Below are 17,843 nucleotides of genomic sequence, written 5' to 3'. Positions count from 1 at the left end.
CCCAAACTGGGATCAAAAATATTCAGAAAAAAAAATTCCAGAAAGTTCCAAAAAGCAAAACTTGAATTTTTCATGCCCTGGCAACTATTTACATAGCATCTACATTGTATTAAGTGATTTGAAGTATATGGGAGGATGTTATATGCAAATACTATACCATTTTATACTACGGACTTGAGCATCTGCAGCTTTCGGTATCCGCGGGGGTCCTGGAACAAATTCCTCATGGATACCGAGGGACAACTGTACATTTTTTCATGAAAATTTGCTCAAGAAGCTTAAATCAACTCTTTAGAATTATGAAGGTTTTTCTTTTCTTTCTTTTTTTTTTGGCTTCTTTCTTGGTGTCTGGCTACATGCTCAATAAAGAAAGCTACCGACATAAAGCATATTAGATGTGGTATCTAGTGATAGTGGACAAATATGTCAATTGTAAATAAAAATCCTGACCTGCTAGTGCTGTTGACACTGGCTTGGCATAATAGCAATATTTTAATTGTTTTAGCCCACTTTAAAGAAGAATTCTGAGATGCCATGGTGAATATGAGCTTCCCCCTGAGCCTTGATGTTTTGGAAGCACTTGCCTTTAAATGTGTTACTCGACCTTTATTTGCACTTAGTTTTTCATCCTTTGATCTCTTGTGATGACGTGGTTTTAGTGTCAGAGAGACTCACGGCCTTCATGGAACCAGTGAATTTAAGAGCTGGAAGACCTTAAAGGTCACCTCATCTAACTCTTCATCTTGTAGATAAGACACTGAGGCCCAAAGAGGAGACTGATGCTCCAAGGTCACGCAGCTGGCCAGTGCCAAAGCCAGGACCAGACTGTGGTTTCTTGAACTCTTCCCAGAGCTACAAAAGCTTTGGCTAAAATTGTGGCCAGCCTGGGACACAGAGGTTGTTGCTGATCTTGAGTCCACAGAAATCAGACTTTCCCCTCTTACTGCAGTTTCATGCACACTCTCTTACGCAGCTTGCATTTTAGGTTAGTTTTTTGTTTCAACAGTGGTTCATATCGTGAAATAAAAGAAAATTAAAGGGTGAATCAAAATAGATGCCACATGTTATAATGAATACCTTTAGGGAGGAGGTTTAGAACCAACATGAATATTCCTCATTAAAACAGCTCACGCTGCTCAAGGCAGGCTATGGGAATCTACCCAACTAAGTAATGTTTTGGTTAATCCACCTTATTGTTTTATTTATTTATTTATTAGCTTGGTTTCTTTTCTTTTCTTTTTTTTTTTTTTTGATGTGGACCATTTTTAAGGTCTTTATTGAATTTGTTACAATATTGCTTTTGTTTTATGTTTTGGTTTTTTGGCCATGAGGCATGTGGAATCTTAGCTCCACGACCAGGGATTGAATCCACACCCCCTGCAATGGAAGGCAAAGTCTTAACCACTGGACCGCCAGGGAAGTCCCCACTTGACTGTTTTAGAATACTTTACCAAACCAGGCATTACGTGACAAATTAAGAATAAGAACTCAAATTTTCCCAAACTCTTGAGAAACAATTACCCCCATCCCCATTGAAAAAACAAGATGACGATGCAATAACATGATGTGGAGACACCATCAAAGATGATCAAAGAAAATAAAAAGCTGCTTTGTACATATGAATGTAACATATATTCATATATGTGTGTGCATATATACATATACATACCTGGATATGTCCATTAAATTGATCATGGTGATATGTACCTCTGTTACCATTGTTTTGAACATGGCCAAGTGTACACTTTGAAAACCTTCAATAAAAGGACCCCTCTTGCCATGGTACAAAATGGAAACAAGGCTGATATCAGATTGGCAGATATTTAAGGAAGGAAGGAAGGGTAATATGAGACACGATGTGATTGGAGCCAATGTGAACTTCTAATGTACTTGAATAATGAGTATAGTACTGAATTGGTTAATGTGAAAATATCTTAGACACATACATTAGACTAGTAAAACAGTTTGTAATTTTATGCTACATATTGGAAGTTTTTGGTGTGAGAGGGTGACACAATGATTAACTATAAAACATGACATATTTTAATTTTGAAGGCAGTTAGCATGTGCTCATGGCTGAATGGGCTGCAGCGGAATCTGTAAGTTGACAGCAGGCCAAAGACGTGTCTTAGATAAAGATTGTATTTCCCCCATGAACAACCAGGGAATCTATCAAAGAGAAATGATATTCAATGTCAAATTATGCTGCATAATGAATGAATAAGGGTAGCATGAAACATATGCCAATGTCCTGAATATAGTGACAGATCAGGAATGTGAAAGACATAGAAGACCCCCCATGAATGTTCAAGGAGAACTGCCTGAAATAAAAAGGCAGGGGAAGGTTTTGAGGGGAATGTCTGAAGTCTCAGGTGGCCATGGATCAGCTTCAATGATTGGCTACTCTGAATGAGAGTAGATGCAGGTCACATGTATGAAAGAAACAGAGACAGAAAGAGCAGAACTGAGAGAGAACCAAGAGGGAGGGAAAATACGAACATGTAGGGAATAACCAAATGTTGCCTGAACAGCTAATCAAATTCAGTATATTCTGTCTGCTGTTGATTTGTCTTAAACTCTCCCTGAGACATCACAGTAAAAAATTTATTTCCTTTATATATATAATATGTATTATAATATATATACTTATATCATATAATATATATAATATATATTATATATATAAAGGAAATATATAGAATATATAAATATATATTTTTTAATTTAGACACACATATTCTAAATGTTTGTCAAATAATTATTGACATAATAGTACAAATAAGTTCAGTAAGTTCCTGATTTCATTTTGGTTCAAAGTACAGGCATAAGTTTAGTTTGATCAAATTTGTTTTTCACTTCTCATGAATTAGTAGTTTTCTGTTTTACAAGACTGGTTCCATCCCTTAAAGCACTACTTTTCCCTTTCAGGGGGCTTTTAACTTTTTTTTTTTTTTAAGACAGGACAGCCTCCTTTGCTCAGCCCTCCTGGCTCCCTTCCAATGTTTCCTCCACTGTAAGTTTCCAATATGCAAACCCCTACTGCTGCTGGTCACCTAGGCAACACAGCAGTTTGCAGGACGGTGCAGGTCACAGGATCCCAGGAGAGGGAGAGGGAGGGAGGAAGGGAGGGAGGGAGGGAGGAAGGGAGGAAGGGGTAGGGGTAGGGGGAGGGGGAGGGGGAGAGGGAGAGAGAGAGAGAGAGAGAGAGATTCCAAAGCTTTAGATTTGTTCCTTCCATTTCAAAAATGTCTTTGACTCTGTCCCTTCCTCTCCAGCTATGCTGCTCCTCCCTTCATTCAAGCCCCTCTCCTCTCTTGCTGGTTGTCCCAGACTAGTATCCTTGTCTATGGTTTCCCTTATCCATTTATTCTCCACAAGTGAACTCACTTAACATGATATTGTCAGGCTTCAAAGCCTTCAATGCTTCTCCACGGCTCTCTGGAGAAGCATGGTGCTCACAGAGCATGGCAGACAATGCCCTTCCTGTAGATTCTTTCCCCAGATACTATATGTTTTAGCCACGTTGAACACACTGCATTTTCCCTCTCCCATCATTTGGTTTTCCTAACCTAAATTGCCCTTCCCACCTCTTTTCTGCCTAGTAAGTTCCTTTCTATCCTTCAAGAAACCTTTCAAACACTACCTCTCCTGTAAAAAAAACCTTCCTTGACACCTACAGACAGAGTTAGTGGCTTTTTCTTCTAAGCTCCAATGACATTTTGTATCTCATGCTCAGCAGGCTGCTTCCTAATTATCTGTGTGTCTGTCTCTTCAAGGGGACACTGCATTCCTTGCGGGCAGGGACGCTTCCAATCCATTCCAGTACCTTCTACGGCGCCTAGTTTAGAGTTCCATAAATAATTTTGAATGGATGAGTGAGCAAATGAATGACAATGATCAAAAGAAGACTTAAGACTGAGAAAAAGTTACACTTTTGATTGAAAGGAGATTAATGTCAATGTTAAAAAGAGCAGTTCTAGAAAAGGGTGAGAATGGAAGCCTAAACACAGCGAGTTAGGGAGGGAGAGGGTGTAAAGGAAGTTGCTGGTTCACATCATGTGATGAAGATTTACAGCAGTGAGAGCCAATATAAGCTGTTTTTCAAGATCGTGGAGAAACATGCTTTCCTGAAAAGGGAAGGGAAGAAACATGTGGTGACATGGAAGCAGCCAAAAGGCAGTTGCTAATTCTCAATGATTCTAGCTCTGCAATATCTCTGAACTACCTCTGTCCCCTGAAAGGTTCTCACCAGAGAAAGTTTCTCCCCATCCTCCCCAGCACAGGTCCTCAGTAAGTTTCACTGCCATGGCCCCAGGAGGCATCCACAGAGTCTCTGGCTTCTAGCAGATATTAACCCTCCTCCATTTACCTAATCCTTGTTTTGTTTTGTTTTTTTGTTTTATTCAAACAGAAAGTCACAAAAAGTATAATCCTTGTTGTACACAACTAAAACCCAATCTTATCTGCTGAACTCCCACAATAAGATTTTACTATCTACCAAATGAAGTCTGATTTCCTTATCCTTGCATTTTGGGCGTGATCATCTGGCCAATCAGCCACGAAAGAAGTTGCACAAATCAACTTACTTTCCTACCTCCATCTGTTCCTTCTGCCTTTCCCTCTCTCTGAAATTCTCTTCCTTCTGGGGCTCTTTTCATGTCCATGCTCCTATTCATATTTTAGGGTTCAGCTCAAGTGTCACTTTTTCCCCTAACATTTTCCCTGCTTCCTGTACTTGGGAATACTCTCCTTTCTCTGCCTCAGCAGCTCAGGGCGTTTTATCTATGTTTTCTGGTAAATATCACTGTACCTTGTGTTCTCGTTTGTCACTTTTACCTATTAGCCTACCATAATCTCGAGGCTAGGGTTTCCTTTTGGGCTCTTGGACCCAATTTTAACAAGTGTTGGGGGGTGGGGGGCGAGGAGTTCTCCCATACTTCCAATAATTCTAGGACAGCAGCAGGGGTTTGGAGAACTCAACTAAATTCTGACACTATCTACCTGGAGATTGCATCAGATCCCACAGGTTGAGGGCTCAGTCCTATATGACTGCCCCCCATACTCTACTTCAGATGCCAGTTTCAAGCTCAGGTTGTCACCTGTGCTTCAGACTGATGGGCTATAGATTGGAGGTTCCACAGACCCCTTCTTGAACTTCAGACACCAGTCACAAGTCCAGGTTGTTACCTCTACTTCTGACCAACTGGCTATAAATCAGAAGTGCCCTAGACCCCTCCTTGGGTTCGATTAGTTTTTGATGGTGGCTCTCAGAACTCAGAGAAACATGTTACTTACTAGATCACTGGTTTACTGTAAAATAATATAACTCAGTAACCGCCGTATGTAGAGCTGCCCAGGGCAAAGTATGTGAGAAGAGGCGCCGAGCTTCTATGCTCTCTCTGAGTGTGCCCCTCTCCCCACATCTCCACATGTTCACCAACCCAGAAGGTCTCCAAACCCTGTCCTTTTGGGTTCTTATGGAGGCTTCATTACAGAGGCAAGACTGATTAAATCATTGGCCACTGTCAACTGATTTAAGGCCCATCTCTCTGGATGGGACTGAAAGTTCCAACCCTCTAAGCACAAGATGGGCTCCACTGGCAACCAGCCCCTTCCTTAGGTGCCTCCAAAAGCCACCTCATTAACATAACATGACACCTTAATCAGTCTCAATACTTAGGAAATTCTAAGGTTTTTAGGGGTCAGTGCCAGAAATGGGATTAAGTCCAAATACATTTATCTTATTATGAATACAATACCACAGGTTCATATCTGATTTATCTCTGCACTATTCCAGCAGTTTTGTGCATATACCCTGGGTAAACAGTAAGGTAAGATGAGTGAAATTACTTTTAAAATGGATTTTTTTTTAACATCTTTATTGGAGTATAATTGCTTCACAATGGTGTGTTTGGTTCTGCTTTATAACAAAGTGAATCAGCTATACATATACATGTATCCCCATATCTCCTCCCTCTTGCGTCTCTCTCCCACCCTCCCTATCCCACCCCTCTAGGTGGTCAAAAAGCACCTAGCTGATCTCCCTGTGCTATGCGGCTGCTTCCCACTAGCTATCTATTTTACATTTGTTAGTATGTATAAGTCCATGCTACTCTCTCGCTTCGTCCCAGCTTACCCTTCCCCCTCCCCATGTCCTCAAGTCCTAAAATGGATTTTTTAATGCTACCAAACTGTCATTTTTGATTCAGAATTGAGGCAAGCAATGCAAAGAAACATGCAAAATTAAAAATGTCCAGACTTTTGCTCAAGAAACCTCCCAGAGATACTGATCTAGAACATTATTGTGATTATCAATCTAGTTCAAGAAATTGTATTTGAGTAAAAAAGTTGACTTCAAAAATGTAGGAGTCGGAGATAGCTAAATATAGGTAAGCTTCTGGCTAATAGAGTTAGTTATACTCTTGTTGTATTGCTTTATTTTTAGCAGATTGTAAAAAACAAAACAAAACAAAACAAAAACCATAATAGTGATGTTTGAAAGAAAACAGCATTGCTGCAAGAAAAATGAAAGAACTTCACAGGATTACCATGGGACAAGAATGGAATAAAATACCCAGTTTTAACAGCCATAATAAATACAGAAAATAGCAAAGGGACAAGTTAATGATTTTTAAAACTCATCAGAAGAACAAAATCTATGAATTCTACTAGTCAAATGGTGTGTATGCTTAGTAAATCTCTCTCTCTCATGCTTGTGTGATTCTAAAAATTATTGATTTTTTGGTTTCTATTACAGAATGGATATAATATTGGGCACTCTTTTCAATAGTTTAGATTATATATGGTGCTGCTTTAATTTTTAGATTCCATTAACTTTCTTGGAACATCTATTTTTAAAATACCTTTAGGGTTTGCCAATTACAAATAAGAAAAAAAAAAAGCTTTATGTCTTCTCAGTTTTGTTTTATACCTTCCCATATAACTTTTTTTTTTTTTGAGTTCCACCTCTCTAGTTTTTAACTTGGTAAAAGAAAATTCAACAATTTTCTCATATATTTTAATAAGACATGATGAATCTTAAATTCCAGGAAGCAAAAATGAACAAACTGAGGTATTAATATTAGCTATGAGAAGTTTTCGCTGGAATTACAGATACTATGAGATTTCCATCCTGGAAAGAAATAGAGTTACAATAAGGTTGCTGGGTTTTCCCAGAAAAACCATAACGGGGTACATTTACGATATATCATTTTATCGATACCTGTGGCTGTAATCTTCAAGGCCCAATTCCAGAGCTGGATGTGGTGGAGGAGGAGAAGGTCCTCCGCTCTCAGCCCATCCGTCATTGGGAAGCAACAGCTCTATAAACAAAGAACAAATAAAGCTGTAGTAAACAGGAGGCAGAACCATCCAGCGCCTGGTTTTGTTTCAGTGCATCTCTCAGACATAATTTTCACCAACACAGAAACCAGCCTTGAAACAAATAAGTCCTCATACAGCACTGAAGGATTCATATGCACGCTAATACAGCCTGTACGAGGAAATCTAAGCCTGATAATGTGTCTTTATGCTGGTGACTTGCTGGCAACCTGCTGGCAACCCCTGGCAAGTGAAGTCCGTGCATCTTAACTACCTTTTCCCACCTGGGAAAGGTAGACACATATTCACTACCTGTGATTTGTAGAAGATTAAAAAGCCATTTCTTTTATGACAACGTTTTTGTAAACAAGACTCTATAATGAATGCTCTGGATTAAATGGTGATTTAAGCATTTGCCTCAGTGACAAAAAGTACTTAAAAAAATCATGAGATACAGTATATCTACTCACAATTTAGACACCATAGAGGTAAAAAAATATATATATTCTTTTTGCATCTGTGTTGTAGTGGAAAACCCTGAGTTTGGGGCCCTGGAAGCAAAAGACTGGAGTCTGAATTCTAGTTTTCCTACCTGCTAAAAATGTTTACTTTTTCAGTCTATTTTATACGGAAAAAAATAGACATGTATACTGAATATTACAACAACTAATAACAAGTAAGGTTTGTTGAGATCTTATTGTGTACCACACATTGAGCTAAGCCTTACGTATCATTTAATCCTCATTACTAATGAAAATATTAAATAATGTATGAAAAAAATTATAGAGCATCGTGATTAAGAGTATAGTTTGTGAAGCAAGACTGCATGTTTCCAATCATGTAATGCTGTAAGAACTTGGGCAAACTACTCAACTTCTATAAACATTGGTTTTTATATCTATAAAGCAGGGATAAGAATACCTTCATTGGAGGAATACAAGGATTATATAAGATAGTGCATATTCAAGCAGTGATTTGTAAGTGCAATGAGTGCCAATGAGTAAATAAAGGATTATTATTCTGTACACCATAAACTCTGCTGTGGATCTATTACAGTGAGATATTTGCAAAAGGTAGACTCTATTGCTAGAACAAGAAAATCATCTCTTTGTCCTTGAGAAATGCTGCTGGTAACAACCGCTTTGACTTGCCCACATACCAGGTCTGATGGCTAATTTTAGGTATCAACTTGACTGGGCTCAGGGTGCCCAGAAACTTGGTATTCTGTGAGGTTGTTTTTGGGTGATATTAACATTGAAATCAGTAGACAGGGTAAAGTAGATTGTACCCCCCCTTATGTGGGTGGGCCTTATCCAATCAGTTGATGGTCTGAATAGAACAAAAAGGTTGACCCTCCTTCAAGCAGGAGAGAATTCTTCCTGCCTGACTGCCTTCAAACTGAGACATTGCCTTTTTCCTGTTCTTGGATTCAAACTGAATCACTGGCTCTTCCTAGGTCTTGAGCCTGCTGCCCTTCAGACCAGGACTACACCATTGGCTCTTCTGGGTCTCAGCTTGCCCACTCACCTTGCAGATCTTGGGACGTGACTGCCTCCATAATCACGTGACCCAATCCCTTACAATAAATCTGTGTATGTACTCTATATATACATGTACAAACACACACACATACACACACACTCCATTCGTTCTGTTTCTCTAGAGAACCCTGACGAATACACCAGGGAAGGACTTGCTCCAAGCTCTGCCCCAGGGACCAGTATAAAATGGAGGCAGTTCTAGCAGTGCTGACATGTCCCAGGGAATGAGATTTGAAGCAGGAATCTGATAAGTAATATGGTCAGGGTACAGAAGCATGATGAGCAAAGGCAGCCAGCACTGTCCTCCTGCACTGTCCCCCACTCCGGTGATCTGGTAATATGGCAGCAGTTAGGCAGCCAAAGATTTGCTGAGAGAAAAAGAGCAGAGGGTCTACAAGGTAAATTGGAACAAGGGACATATTGGGACAACATCTTTTCCATTGGTTCTAATCACTCATCCTCAACTTCTCAGGCCATCTTTCACTCGTGGTAAACATACCTGTGACCATGTAACTGCCTGCTCAGAAACATTGCAGTTGCACACAACTGCCTACAGAATAAAGGTCTGTGTCCCCGGCAGCCAACTTTATCTCCTATTACACATTAGCCACTCAAGACTACTTATTGCTCCCAGACCACAAGGCCAGGTTTTCCTACCCCAGTGTCTTTGCTCATATAATTGCAAAACCCACTTCATCTATTAAAGTCCCACCCTTCTCCCAAGGTCCACCTCAAATATCACCTTCTCTATGAAACCTTCACTGTTGCTCTGGGATCTGTCAGTATTTTTCCAATAGTGGTGGAGAATACTAGAGCTCCCAGTGTCTGTGTTCTTCCTTTCTTCCTGGGCACACAGCTAGACCCCAGACCCCATTTTCCAGCCCTCTTTGTATCTAGGCTGGTTCTTGCCAATAGAATGTGAGTTACTGTGGTCAATGTTGAGCCCGGTCTCAGTGCTTAAGGAAGGGTATATGCAACTTCCCCACCTTCTCCCCCGATCCCATCTACTAGCTGCAACCATGAGTGGATGAGGCACCAGAAGATGGCCCAGCTACCAATGGAAGGAGCCCAGGTCCCTCAGTTCTCATCGGGCTGTGATTTGAGCAAGAAATACATCTTCACTATCTTTATCCACTGACATTTTGGCTTTATCTGTTAATATTACAGAAAATAATTCGTGTGTTACATTTACCACGTGCTGCTTTTGCAATGAGCTATCTATCGATCTACCATCTATTTATCTACATTTATTTCTCTTACTGGACCACAGGTAACTTCCTCCTTGTCCTCCTCTTCCTCCTCTCCTTCCTCTTCTTCAGCATCTCCTCTGGTTTTATTACGATCATTAACTTTCACTTTTATTTCATTCACATGAATAATCTATGTGTTTTTAAAGTAATGATAGATGCAGAGGTAAGTATCTTCTCTGATGACTCTTTATCCTTGGTACTTTTTAAACAACAAATCTAGTTGCTGTAAAGAATATTTTTTTCCCCTCTTGGCCCAAACACCTTTGTTAAGCCCTTTATCACCGTGAAAGTCTGGAATTCTTATCCACTAAAAATAGTATTTCTGGATGTCACTGAGCGTACAAGGTCATTTTATATATCGCCTGTGAACGTTGCACCTCTAGTCACTACTTCATCCATGACCAAATGACCCTTATTTTAATCACCATCTTTTATTGTTGTGACTTGTTTTACGGGATCCATCCTGTCAGGGCCAGATCAGAAAAGAAGGGCAAAAGAGTTTGTGCCCTGAGACTAGAACTCAGCAAGCTATGGCCCTGGCCCCAAACCGGCCCGCCAACTGGTTTTGCACATAAAGTTTCACTGAACACATTCATGCACGTACTGTCTACGGCTGCTTGCGCACTACAGTGGCAGAGGTGACGAGTTGCGAAAGAGATCCTATGGCTCACAAAGCCTGAAATATTGACTACGTGGCCCTTTACAGACAAAGTGTGCTGACCCCTACTTTAGACTGTTTTTGAGAACAATAACACATTGTGTTCATCGTTGCAGCCTAGCGCATGCTGCACAACGGAGGTATCCCAGAAACATCAGTCAAATTGAAAAGTATAATTCAATTTCTGATCATCACTGCAGCGGCAGTGCCTTACGTGCTGTAGGGGGGTGGATACATGCAGGTTCCCAGGAGGGAAGATATTATAAATAATCACACTATTATGTGTCTCTTCAAAGGACCCCAGGGCACATGGATCCAGTGGGACAGGACACAGAACCGAAACATTTGATTTGGGGTACGGATGAAAGGCCTGAGAAGACCTCAGTGGGTGACCCCGGGCAGACTTGAGGCAACAGGCTACTGGCGCAGGGGCTGGAGTTCACGTGAACTGAAAGTGGGAGAAAGCAGGAGTAGAGCACAAAGGGAAGATGAGAAGAATTAAAGGAGAGGGAAGAACAAACCAGAGGCAAACTGTGCTTAGGATGTAACTTGGCCCAGGGTGAGATCTGCCAGCAAGATTCTTCAGAAAGTGCAGTGTTTGTGCACTTCATTACCATTCGAATGCTTAATAGGATTTTATAGTAAACCCCTGGGACACAGCCTCCATCCTATTACCATCTTGGAGCCCTACACTCATTCCACTGCGGGCATTGCGAGCAATTCTCCAACGCAAATGTGAATTTTCTGGTGTTACAATTTCTACAAACGTTAGTTCTAAAAATGCCTTTTCTCTGTAACAGCTTGACAGGAATATGTATATATAAAAAAATAACAGTGGAACAGTGGGTGGTAGTACTATTATTACAAAAATAGATGGAACACAGCATATCAACATTGGACTTTTAAATATACAAAGGAAAGGAGGAAGGGAAGAAAAAAAAAGTTAATGTTTTGGCTGTAACAGTTCCTCTCCTCACTAGACGTTACATTTTGTCAAGTCAATCTTGTTTTTCTAAAGGAGCTCCTTAAAAAGGCTTGGTGGTGGCGAGTCAACACTCACTCAAGTTTCATGAGTCTTGGTGGCCTATGGCCACCTCGTGTGCGTCGGAAACTCGGGAACTCTCAATGGTTCTCAAAAATGAAAATGTTATTAACACTACACAAAGACGTGATGAGCATGATATTCTTCTACAGCATCATGTCTATAAATTCTGTTATATACATTTTTCGGTCTCTCAGTCAATAGGCTTATATAAAAAGAAAGAGCATTCCATCTACTGGCCTCTTATAATTAAAATATAACAAATCTGTGCTTTGATAAGCCTAATTCTATAACCGAGTATTGTATCACAGATCCCCAAGGAAATAATGACAATAGATTTTCTGTGCTTTTCAAAAAATAATGTTTAATGGAGTCACTTCTTAAAAGAACTGGATTTTTGATGTTACCTTGGAAAATTGAGGTGGGAGGAGAAGGTGTAGCAGGAACCTTGTGGACTGTGGATCTGTGTCTCAGGAGGGAGGGAAGAGACAGAACCTCTCAGTGGTTCTGTGCCTAAAGGACTCTAATTGTTCAGTGACATACAAACTCTGAACACACTACTGAAGTTCCAAAGTATTACTGCATTTTATTTTTAACATGTGTTTTGGGTGGACTTTATTATTTATAATTTTTTTTCTGGGTGTATCCTTATACCATAACTAGTTCTATAGTTTCATTATTTTAGCCTTTGCTAGCCTTCCTAGAGATATTATCCCATTTCCTTGAGTATCTCAATGTCCTCTAAAAATATACTGCGTAATTATCACTTCAGCATCGATATTTTATAAGTACTGAAAAAGAAACAGGATGGGAGGTAATGTGTCCAATGTTCCTTTGGACATCACTGGTGTAATTAGGAATAAAACCCGGAACTTGGATTGTCACTGGACCACAGGTTGCTTGAGAATTAAGTGCCAATCAAGTTATATAAAGGCTGGCATGTTCTTGATCATTATTTGGACGCGGTAGAGAGAAGCCTCTTCTGGTGTGAGGGAAACTTGCTGTTCCTTCCCCAGATTGTCCTGCTATTGCGACTGAAGGACTCAGAAGGAGATGCTGCTTTGTCAAGAAAACTTTTAATTTTATTAAGATGAGGAAAGACATACTGGGTGTTTCTTTATCTGACACAAAGTAAAGTCAGCTTCTAATGGACACTCTTGGGATGAGGTGAAAGAACAGTTTCAAGAGACCAATGTAAGACAGGGCCCATGCTGTGGTTTAGGGAATGAACTTGAGTCAGAGAGACAGGAGATGTATTCAGGTTCTGCAGGGATTATATATGGTGTTGGGTTAGTCATTTACTCTCCTCTCTATTTCTTCATCTGTAAAATGAGGATAATAATATTACCCACTTTGAGTGTGCATGTAAATTGCTCACCACAGTATGTAACAGACAGTAAACAATAAATGATCACAGCTGTTACTACTACTCTCACTGAAACAGAGGAATTCAGAGGAAAAAACATCCCATTCAGATGAAAGAATTTAATTCTAGGGGAACCTCAGATTTACAAGTCTGTTCTGATGGAGTAATCTCAGAGTCTAGAAATTGTTCCCCCATCGTTAAATTTGGGTAACATCTTAAGTGTAAATAAGGGATTGATTATATAAACAGCACCTAGACTACTAGACTACTACTAGACTACTATGCAACTACTGAACGTGATGTTATGGAATATTCAATGACATAGTAAGATGTTCATAATGTGCTATTAATTAAAAAAGCAATTTCCTAAACATTTTATACAGTATATTTCATTTCATTTTATATACACATATTTACATGAAGGAAACACTTTCAATATATACATAATGTTATTGATCAGTATCTCTGACAGAAGTATGAGTGCCATTAAATTTTCCCTTTATTGCTTTTCTCTTAATTTTCTGTCATGAATATCTATTGCTTTTGCGATACAAAAAAGTAAAGTTACTAAAGAAGGGAGATGCAGGGAAATAAAAGAATTTTCTTGGTGGCCTTAAGTATAATTTTTGAAAAACAAAGAAGAAAATCCAATTTTTTTTACATGTAGAGCTCTACTAGAAATGTGATCCATACAAGATAGTAGTAGTGTAGTAGCAATAACGAAAACATTCCACCATCATATCATGGTCTCGGTTCACAGTATTTACCGCTCAGAAACAAGCATAAATCTGCGAACTGTGTTATGACCACTTTATGATTTAATACTATTCCATATATCAATATTTTGTAAGTTTAGTTGCTATTTACACTTGGTAACTTCCAATATTAAAAGACTGTTAAAAAAAAATATAACGGTTTGTCATTTTGTTTCTCCAGGCATGGTTTTGTTTTATACGTAACCCTCCATGTTTGGGGCAGCAAGCATAGAAACTGTCACTTAAACTGGGGGCAATGCCAGGAATCTGCTTCACAACTTGTGAGTCAGCTCTCCCACCCATCTCTCATTTTCATGACTCAGAGTAACAAAGTCTGCACTTAGTCTAATTAATTCCCCTTTGTTCCTCTTTTTTTTAAAAATAAACACTCTCGTGTTTTCTCATACCACTGGCAGCAGATGAGAATGGATAGAATCTTACCTTTCTGTTTGTTTTGCGGGCTGTAGGTGCCAAATGGATGCAATGTACTATTATCATTTCTCCTGGAGGTGGTTACAGCATTTTGACAGTTCTCAAAGCACGGCTTAGAAAATGCCCCACACTCTGCAGGCTCCTAAGGGATGAAAATAAAAATCACGTTCGCTTTTTTAGTATGTTCCAACTTGGTCAATGGAAGCAAAGTGAAAGAACGATCAATTTATGAATAATCTTTCAAGAGTCTATTGCACGTAAGTCCTCGACTGTGGAAAATCAAAATGGCCCTATCAGTTAAAACATCTCTGAATAGGAAATAAAAAATACTGACAATGTGGTGTTAAGGCTTAGGAGTGCTGATAGCAAGCACAGAAGCGGATTAACTTTATTATTCTTTCCCACCACTTACAACTAGCTTCCTTCAAATTTTCTTCCATCTGGGAGTACAGCTTGTGGCAGTGTCAACATAAGAATACAGTTCATGCCAAGGGTGTTTCTCTGCCAACCAGCTGGTTCCTGTCTCCCTCTCCCTTGGTGACTAAGTGTATATGCTCCAGGACAAGTCAGAACCCAGGCAGGTTTGTCACTGAAATGCCATGCGTGTGTCCCACTGCAGACACTAGGCCTTTTGGCCAAGAGCGAAAACAAACTGCTGTGACAATGCCAGACGCTGGTTCTCCTGAGATTTCTTTCTCTTCTTCCATATTTCCCCCTTCTGTTTTGATTTTGATAGTCTGTAAACAAATTCAGTTTCCTTAAAACTGCTAGCTCCAGAATAAACCGTGTTGCACAGGTGCTGCCGAGGTACTGGGAATGGGCCGGCTGCAGGGAGCTCTAGTTATTGTTCTAGAGGAATGAGGCACAGAGAACTGGGTTTTGCTCTGGTTCATACTGTGTGTCTTCTAACAGATTTCAAAGAAGTAATTTGAAAGCCATCTCGGGGCCGTTCCCTTGACCATTTGTGAGAGGAACATTCCGCAAAGACAAACGTAGATCCGATCCCCAAAGCTCTTTCCTTCTGAAAAAGAGCATTTGGCCCAAACAATGCATTTGATTTCTACTTTCCTCTTTAGTTACAGAAACTCAGTATCCTGCTAGTTAAACAAAATATTCAAGACATTCCATGCATGCATTCTTCATAATTAAAATGTTTTCAGCTGCTGAAGGTCCTTTAGCTTTTTGTCAAGGCTTATAACACTTTTTCCACACCCAGTATTTCCTTTTGCCCCTGGTTCCTTAGTCAACCCAAGCCTGGGGCAAACTACTCCTAAATTAAAGCTAGAGCCCTGGAAGGTAGGAGAGGTAGGACCTACCTTGCATAGTCAAGTGCTTTAACAACAACAACAACAAAAATTTTTTTTCTGCTTTCCCAGCTCTTTGATAAATGACACAATCAATATCCCAACAAGTGATCAGTAACCAGCCTAATTAAAATATTCAGCCTGTAAAATAGAGCTGTCGCGGAGCCTTCCATTAGTGTCCCAGCCAATAAAAAATATAATGGATTTTTAAACATATTCTGCTTCCACCAAGCTGAGCTTCCAGCTCAGGGGAGGGAAATGTTTTGGGGAAGGAAAAAAAAAAAAAACAAAAAACAGATCATAACCCATTTTTAAATACCAAGTCTCTAGGCTCAAATAGAATTACAATTGAACCTCAAGCTCATCCTTTGAAAAACATGTTTCTGTTTAAAATGATTTTGATTCAATCAAGGGCTCATTATGTATTCTTCACGAGGTCCTCATCAAAACTGTTTACGTATCTTGTACATCTGGGTAATGTGGGAAAATACCCAATGACAATATATTTTGACTTTTCTTAAGTAGCGTCTTCAGCAGTTTTTTTAATATCAATATAATGTTCAAGTAACCATTTTGGTATTCTTCCCAAATCTAACTAACTGATTTCCCTGAATATATAAGCAGAACTGAGGCCTTTTCTAGGTTACAGATTCTTTTTTTTTTTTTTTTTTTACAGATTCTTTTTTATTGTACCTGAGGGCGATTGCTGTTCCACTGGAGAATCCTCCAAAAACATGAGCACAAAACATATATGATTTGACACAGCAAAACCGATTTGGGATATCAAATAGCTACGGTTTTTGTTTTTTCAATTTAATAAAGATTATCTGTACATTAGGCTGCTGTCTTTATATGAAAAAAACACTCTTTAATCTTCACAGGTACCACAGAGATTCTCATTAGTTGAGAAAGCCAAGTGCCTGCTCATCCCCCATGGAAAGCATGTAAATATTAGAGAAAATAAAAATGGATCTTATTTAAATGTCCTCATAAAAACTGCTTTCTGTCCCATTTCTTATTCCCAATTGAGTCCCCAGTGAACAGTATTAACAAGAGAAAAACAAATACCGTATGCTAACGCATATATATGGAATCTAAAAAAAAACAAAAAAGGTACTGATGAACCTAGTTGCAGGGCAGGAATAAAGTTGTAGACATAGAGAATGGATTTGAGGACACGGGGTGGGAGGGGGAAGTTGGGGTGAGGTGAGAGTAGCATCGACATATATACACTACCGAATGTAAAATAGATAGCTAGTGGGAAGCAGCCACACAGCACAGGGAGATCAGCTCGGTGCTTTGTGACCACCTAGAGGGGTGGGATAGGGAGGGTGGGAGGGAGACGCAAGAGGGAGGGGATATGGGGATATATGTATGCATCTGGCTGATTCACTTTGTTGTACAGCAGAAACTAACACAGCACTGTGAAGCAATTATACTCCAGTAAAGATCTATTAAAAAAAAAAGAACTACAGCAACAACGACAACAACAACAAAGACACTCCTGAGGTTGGGCAACCAACTGAAGGCTTCGTGCTTTCTTCTGATGAAATAATCGTCAACCCTGCCCAGAGCGTGAGAATTAAAATGAAAATACGTGCGGTAAAGGAGAACGCAAATAATAAAGTGTCTCAACTTGATGAGCCAAAACAGAGAGTACTTATCCTCCAGGCATTCACATATTTTAGAGAAAGACATGAAACTAGGGAAGATGAGAGGTGGAGAGGTGGGGAGGGAACTCTTTTAGCAATCATATTCATTTCTTTTTTTTTTTTTCTTTTACTTTTTCTATCTACACAGATATGGAATTCTTGAGCAGTGTATTCCAGACTTTTCTGTTAGTTGAGGTATCTTTGTCCCAAGACATCTTAAGGGAGATCTAAAACACAGATGCATGGAAGGGGTGATTCAGGGGTCTACAGGTCATACTTCACACCCGCATCCAACAACTGGGTTCCGTGGAGGTCTAGGGCTCTCGAGTAAGAACCAAATTCAACCAGAAAGCAGCCGATTCTCTCATGGTAGGAAGCAAGTGATAAGGGTTTCATGACTATGTACATAAGTAAAATCCCTTAAATATTCATGGAAACCTCTCTGTCATTTAAGCAGACACAAATGTTGGAAATGAGTTGGCTCATTATATACAGTCTCCAGTAATTGGGCAATTTACATTTA

At 39.6% G+C, this 17,843-nt stretch overlaps 1 protein-coding gene across 5 annotated transcripts in view; it reads right to left on the bottom strand.

Annotated features, from left to right (window-relative positions):
- Nucleotides 1–17,843, bottom strand: part of PARD3B (par-3 family cell polarity regulator beta) — a 1,041,978-nt gene that overhangs the window by 420,967 nt on the left and 603,168 nt on the right. For all 5 annotated transcript variants that reach the window (XM_082466955.1, XM_082466956.1, XM_082466959.1 and 2 more), the window contains 2 exons: nucleotides 14,374–14,506; nucleotides 7,223–7,322 (listed from right to left, as the gene is read on the bottom strand). In XM_082466955.1, the coding sequence (XP_082323081.1) occupies nucleotides 7,223–7,322; nucleotides 14,374–14,506 (233 nt within the window). The remainder of the gene's footprint in view (nucleotides 1–7,222; nucleotides 7,323–14,373; nucleotides 14,507–17,843) is intronic.

The sequence above is a fragment of the Balaenoptera physalus genome (assembly GCF_965194825.1).
Source record: "Balaenoptera physalus genome assembly, chromosome: 6".
In the NCBI taxonomy this organism is placed as follows: Eukaryota; Metazoa; Chordata; class Mammalia; order Artiodactyla; family Balaenopteridae; genus Balaenoptera; species Balaenoptera physalus.
The sequence above is the reverse complement of the archived record's forward strand: the minus strand, read 5'-3'. Positions and strand labels throughout refer to the sequence as shown.